This window comes from Triticum aestivum, chromosome 5B (assembly GCF_018294505.1).
Source record: "Triticum aestivum cultivar Chinese Spring chromosome 5B, IWGSC CS RefSeq v2.1, whole genome shotgun sequence".
In the NCBI taxonomy this organism is placed as follows: Eukaryota; Viridiplantae; Streptophyta; class Magnoliopsida; order Poales; family Poaceae; genus Triticum; species Triticum aestivum.
The window spans coordinates 274,974,996-274,982,055 of NC_057807.1; the positions used below are offsets into that span (position 1 = coordinate 274,974,996).

Sequence of the window (7,060 nt, forward strand, 5' to 3'; positions counted from 1 at the left end):
CTCTCTCTAAGGAATTTGACAAAATAGCCCCATAAATTCGTAGAAGCGGTGCCCCCTCGTCAAGGTATTTGTGCGAATATATATAATAGTTTTGGAAGGTACCCAAATATAAAATTAAATTACAATAATAAGAATTCTAAGTATATGAAAGCTAAAGAACCCCAATCTTTGGCGCAAGAAGAATGGGTGATCCATATCATATTGGATTGGTTCTACTTTCCCTCTTTTTACTTGATCCCATATGTTCCCATGGAATGATTTAAAAAGTCTTATGCACGGCTTAATTGGTCATGATTTCTGTTTTATCTTTTTATCTTTCTTTTGCTTTTTGTTTGTTTTGAGAAAGATATGGTTGGACTCTCCTTCTATTGATTATGTTTCGACCAAGATGTATGGATCGATCATGGTTTATTTACAATTATAAGTTACATGCCTATTCATGTGTCATTTGGGATAAATCTCCAATTATCACCCCTATGAGATGTATAATATGTCTCTTCTTAATGGTCTAACAGAGCCAATATGCATTAACTATTGGCCCTTTAAATTAGCATATTTCTTTAGAAAGACGGCCTTTTTTTCTTTCATACCACAACATAGACAATGATGTGATGAAATTCCATTTTTGCGGCACATTAGTTTATTTTACTATGTTATCTTGTACTTTAATTCAATTTTAATGTTTATAATGAAGTCTATCTATTTGTATTAAATCCAAGGAAACCCAAACTTAGTTGTGAAATAACTTTATAAGAAATCCGGACACTAGCAATCCTTAAACATTCATGGAAATCACACTTGAGATATACTAAATCCAGCAACGGTTGATTGAAAATTAAGATAATAAGCTAAATAATCTTGACTTCACCTTTTATTCATTCTAAAATCCTCTTTAGCATCTGGCTTTTCATTAAAATAGTACGTTAGATGCGTTGATGTTCTACGCAAAAACTATTGTTGATTCGATTAATAAATAAAATAAAATTTGGGTTCCATATTCATCCTCTCGGTTCCTGCATTCGTCTTCTAGGTTATCATATTTATATTTTGAATCTTCCTCTCAAGTCCTGTATACACGCTTTAGGGTCCTATATCTCGCAATGAATCTATTGACCATAAAAAAGTGTCATTTTTCGATAAATTTAGATACATTAAAACTAAGCACTTTAGGAGCCTCTCAGGCCATGAACGTTTTTAGCTGTTAGATCGCATCCTGAGAATGTTTTTGGCCGTCAGATGCAGTTAATTCACGCTAAACTGGACCAAACGTTTTATGGGCTGCTACTCCCGTGACAAAATCGCATATTTCTGATTAACCGAGCCTTTATCGTGGAAGAAGCCCATTTAGCCGCATTGCTCCAGCATATTTGTTTCCGAGCTTCCTCACCCCACATAACACAACGCGCTAGCTTCTGCCCGGCGTTGTGAAGCGATAACGACATTGAAGGGGCAACATTTGAGCATCATGGGCGGCTATTGCAGATCCGCTAGCGTTAAAGCGAGGAGTAATGCTTGCCGGAAAAAAAAGCGAGGAGTAATGCTGTCGCTGCTAAAATCCATTAATTCCACCCTTGCCACTCACTGGCCTACTCGTCTTCTCCTTTATTTAGTTTGCGTGGCGGTGCCCCTCCATCTCCCCGGACCTCCTTTTCCTTGTCTTCGTGGAGTGCTGCTGCTGCCATCCCGCCCACTAGGAAGACCATACGTTGCCACCACTGACCTTATGGCTGAAGCCCCTCGTACCTGCACAATTGGCAGGAAGGTGCCATCACGGGAAGTTTGGGAATTGGTTTGGGCACTCGGGTCATGGCTGCTGGTGTTGTCCACTTCAAATTGATGTCAAATCCCATCCTCCAAGCTAACCAGACAACCAGGTTTCACCTTCATTAAACTTTGTTTCTTCCCATCTATAAGACTGTAACTTACCTCTTATAATAGTTCATGGAATCCGTTACTTTGAGTGATACAGATGCCAATAAAAAATTTGTATGATTAGGTAGAGGAGATATCCGTGGAGAAAACAGATGTGCAGGTATGAAGGATCTTTCTAAGAATTCTGCAGTGGCGAAATAATTGGATGTTTAGAGAAGATGATGACTGTATGCTCTCTTCAGTGTTAGTACCATCATGTCACCATCCTCAATTCCTCATAGATAGTTGTGTTTTACGCTTCTGTTTGGTAGTGCTATTTCCATTTTTACTGTGTGAAAGGAACTTACTAGCAAACGTCTGAAGATTTATAATACCTAAATAGTTTATCCCTACTAAACTAATTCTCTTGACATGCAAGCTATCCAAGTAAGCAATGTAGCCACGTCACCAACTCTCCACCCACATCCTGCATGCATGTGTTCCGTTTGCACCATGAATACGGATGGACATTGAGACTTCTCTCGAGTTTGAAACGGCTGGGCGTTTTTCATTCTTCTTCTCTCGTGCTGGGTTCCCTGCACGCAATAGCCTGCAGGGCCAATCAAACGCCAACAACTGTATTTGTGGACCCCACCACACATAAAACAACTTCCTTCTAATTTACCGACTATATTTTCTCTTACCTTATCCACGCGACCAATGCCGTGAGGTCCATCCGACCGGACCATGGCAGTGTCGCGGCTAGGATTTTTTGTCCAAAAGGACCCCCTGCCGAGATGAATTGACAAAAAAAGACTACCTCTGGATTATTTTGACAAAAAGGACCCCCTCAGCGGTGGCGGCAGGCGCGGCAGGTGACACGTGGCACCTGCCGCCACGCCAGGAGGCGGCGGGCCCTGCCGCCACCGCCGGAGGCGGCCACCCAGCGAGAACGGATTCCCCATAGTGTGTCGCGGCGTGACGGAACGGGGCGGGCCAGGTGGGCCCTGCCGCCACCGGGCGAGGCGGCCAGCCCTGGCGCGGTCGCTGCCTGGCCGACAGCCTCTGCTGCGCCCGGGCCCCGCCAGTGGGCCTCGCCGCCACTGGCTGAGGCGGCATCCTCCTGGCGCGCTGGCTGGCCGACAGCCTCTGCTGCGCGCGGGCCGAGGCGTGGGCCAGGCCGCTACTGTTGCTGGCGGCATCTTTTGTTCTGCATGCGTGGCAACACTGATTTCGTGACTGACGGCGCTGATTCCCATACAAACTTCGCTCATTCCGATGATTCAAAAATTGATGCTGATAGCCTGCTTTTGCTTGTTTTGCTTGAGTCATGCGCGGCTACAGGTTCCCTGTTGCAGACTTAGCTAATTCCCTCGCGCATGCTGGCTATTGCTTGAGAGGACGCGACGGCACTGCAGAAATACACTCACTCGTTGCGGGAATCCGAGGTTTCCTGTTGTGCCGACACTACAGGGATCCTAAAATATCCTATAAAAGAAGACATCGAGGCTCTCGTCCAGCCATCCTAGAAATCGTCTGAGCCTATAAAAGAAGACAATGAGGCTCTCGTCCAGCCATCCTAGAATTCGCCAGTGCGCAAAGTGTGTAACACATTTTTTCAGTCGATATGAGTTTGCCTTGTTCGGATCAAAGCATTAGGCCGAGGAAAATGAAGAATGCTAGTTTGCCTTCTGGGGTGGCAGTCCTGCGGTGTTGGTGTGGCGATCTTTGCAAGGTGAAGGAGGTGACGGATTTTTCAGATTGGTTGGGCATGAAGTTTTTCATGTGCGCCAATTATGAGGAAGATCCTGCCGTAGCTATTTCAGAGTACGACAAGCCTCCGGTATACTTTAACCATCACGAATAGATATTGTTGGTATTTTCATTGATTCTTTAGTAACATTCTTGTTTCTTGTTGTAGTCTCCTCCGCCTCTGTGCATGTACTATCATTGGATTGACACGGAGAAGCCGGCTTGGGCAGTGACTGAGATTCGTGAAAGAAGTCGCCGTGCGTGGAATAGTTTATTTGCGGAAGAGCGACGCAAGAAGGCGGAAGCTGAGGAGAAAGCAGAGCAAGAGAGAGAGTTAAAAGAATACTATGCGGAGCAACACCGTTTTTTCAGGAAATGGGATAGAAAAACAGGGAAGAGGCTCGTCGCATGGAGGAGCAGGAACGACAGCGAAAGGAGGCTCGTGAGGCGGAGAGGCAGAGAAAGAAAGAAAGGGCTCGTGAGGCCAAGGCAGCAGAAAAAGCTGGCGATGGAAAAGGAAAATATCCACGCTGGACTCAGTAGATTCCTGTGGTAGTATTTTAAATTTCGCAATCATTTGTATCTTTATTTCTGTACTTTAATGTAGCTTTATTTCAGGAGTTAAATGTAGGTTTATTCCTACAATGTATCTTATTTTCAGTTGTGCCGTGTCACTGTGGAAAAAATATAGTTTTAGAATAAAGTAGTGGCATTTTCTTTCCCTCCACTAATATCGAACATCGTGCAACAACTACAAAATAAAATTAAGATAGAACATAATGCCCTACAATAAGAGAGTACAAACTAATAATGCAAGTACATCCGAATTAAACGGTAGAACTGGAATACAGCTTAAAAACTACATGAAGGCATCATCGTCATTCTCCATCGATGCAGAACTCTTGCCCTTCAAGGATGTAGAACTCTTACCCTTGGACGATGCACAACTCTTGCTCTTCGAGGATGCAGTACTCTTGCCCTTAGACGATGCAGAACTCTTGCCCTTTGATGATGCAGCACCCGGAAGCGGCGGCATGAAGATATCATCTTCATCCTCGCTCTCCTCAGTCCATAAAAATGGATGAATTTCTGCAGTCCTTCTGAAAGTTTCACTCTTCGGCTCCACTACATTCTTTCAACTTGCACGCAACCTAAGAAGTTCTTTACGTACCTCCTCATAGGTCCTTTCAGGCCACCCAGACCTACGTAATTGGTGAGCCAACTCATTCATTATGGTGTCACTACCGGTGAGTTCGTCCCATGGAACTATCCTATTGTCCATCCTGAAATCGGTAGCTAGCCTCAGAAGAGTCCTGCTCATCCCAGGGTGAAAACTACGATCGAAAGGATAATGGGACATCTCGACTACACTACACTCGAATGCTTATCCACCTCCGTCTAAAGGGGGTTTTATAGGTAGAGAGGAGAAAATGGCGGGAAAGAACGAGGGCAGTATGGCGGGAAAGGGTTGGCGGGAACATATGGCGGGAAACGAGTGGCGGGGACATATGGAGGGAAAGCGTTGGCGGGAAACGGGTGGCGGGAACATATGGAGGGAAAGCGTTGGCGGGGAAAATATTGAGGGGAAAGGGTTGCGCGAAAACATAAGCCGAAGAGTGGAGCGGGATAGTATGGCGGGAGATATAGGCGGGAAAAATTGTTCCTGACTGGTGCATTTTTATTTCAGCATACATAGATGTTCAAATCGAAAAGTCTGATACAGACATATGTAGATACAATGGGTCGCACATAGATGAATCATTGTAGTCGACGACGGCCAGCTGGCCTTCCCTTCGGGCCGGAAAGCTCCAAGCGATTAGGTGGTCGAGGTACACGAAGACCGCGACCGTACTCCAATTGGTCTTTCTGTGTCTGCGACTCTTGCATAGGTGGTGGAGTCTGTAAACCTTGTTGCGAACCTGATGTGTAATTGTAGGCGTATGGTTGTTGTGACTTCTCGGGGATAAAAGATGGCCCAATAACGTCTTCTCTGAAGAAATCTGTATCTACAGCGTAAACATTGTCGCCAGGTTGGGTGTACTCATCGTTCCAATTTATATCAGGTATGCCCTGCACATAGAAACATTGTAAACAAAATCTGTTAGAGGATAATATGTAATATCACTGTAAATGCATTAAAATGTAAACATGACTACCTGATCAGATCCCTCGCATGTACTGTCTGGACATTCTACCTGGTACTGGTTTAAATCTGGGACACGAGTCTCCTCGGGCATGGAGATCCCTCGCGTGAAGAGATACGGCTGAGATCCCTCACCTTGAGTATATGTGCCATATCCTGTGTATGCATATGGGTTTGGGGAAAGATACAGCTCGGGCATCGAATCCAAGCCCATGCCATGGTCCTGCGATGTTTGCCCCTGACGAAGCAGCACTGAAGAAGAGCCATGTAGTGGCAGAGAAGAGTCATATCGTGGCAATGTCGTTGTAGTACTCGGACCCTCCCCCCGCTGCCCATGGCTTGTACGCGCCTCGCTCGGTCTGGACAACGGCGCCGCACTTGGTCTGGCTGACCTCGGTACTGGCATGTTGTACGCTCCAGTGACAACGTCGTCGCCTCTACCACATCTCAACTTTGTTGCAATGTATTCTTTAACACGTTTATTGAATGACTTGACAGCCCTGGGCGGCATGCTTTCCGTCGCCATCTGCCCTATATCGTGGGCAGTTTGAAGCTGGAAAAAAATATTTTGTTGTTATTTGGTTGAAATGATTATGAAATGATGGACCTGAAAAAATTACTAGTGATTACCACCCGGTCATGAAAGTAAGCTGCATGCAGCTCGACAGGTCTCTGCATCTGCTCCTCGTGCGTGAGATTTGTTGGTATCGTAGCTGGTTGACCGGCCAGGCTTGTACGCGTGCTGATGCAGTACCACTGCTTGTACGCTTGAGTTGTACTTCCATCGTACGGTCTGCAAATTATAACATCAACCGTTGTGATGAATAATGTAAATAAAATGTAAATAAATGTACCTAAGTTGATACACTATATCTGCTAGCGCGTCATTTTCCCACTTCTGTACCCATTGAATGTTGCGCTCCCTCCAATCGTAAAGACTCCAACCGTGGCCCATATTGCTTAGCCTGCAAATTATGTAACAAAGTGTGAGTTTAGTAAATTAAAAAGGACACTAACTATTTAGGGAGGTCACATCTTACTTATGGGTTTCCTCGTCAGTACATCTTGGAAAAGGTGGTGGAATCTCCTGATACAGACCGAACTGTCTCATGACACGCTCTGGGTTGTAAGGCTCAACACACCATATGAACAATAAGTAGCAGTGAGTCAGCCAGAATGCACTATCAGTCAACATGCCTGGTGTGATGGGTCGTATATTAAAGACCATCTATACATGCTCCTGAGTCCATGGGTTCCATGTGACTACAGACTCATCAAGTGCCTCAAACTGCTGGTGGTATATAGGGTAACAAT

General features: G+C 45.2%; 1 protein-coding gene across 1 annotated transcript; it reads left to right on the forward strand.

The window, feature by feature from the left end:
- Window positions 1-3,421: 3,421 nt before the first annotated feature.
- LOC123115973 (stress response protein NST1-like) lies at window positions 3,422-4,390 on the forward strand. The gene is made up of 2 exons (XM_044537000.1): window positions 3,422-3,694; window positions 3,773-4,390. The coding sequence occupies exons 1-2, from the start codon at window positions 3,479-3,481 to the stop codon at window positions 4,157-4,159; spliced, it is 603 nt and encodes a 200-aa protein (XP_044392935.1). The 5' UTR covers window positions 3,422-3,478; the 3' UTR covers window positions 4,160-4,390.
- Window positions 4,391-7,060: the final 2,670 nt, after the last annotated feature.

Excerpts from the sequence above, each read along its gene's own strand:
- LOC123115973 (XM_044537000.1), top strand. The coding sequence starts at position 3,479 with ATGAGTTTGCCTTGTTCGGATCAAAGCATTAGGCCGAGGAAAATGAAG. Across the intron at positions 3,695-3,772 it reads CAGAGTACGACAAGCCTCCG|TCTCCTCCGCCTCTGTGCAT; the intron begins GTATACTTTAAC and ends TTCTTGTTGTAG.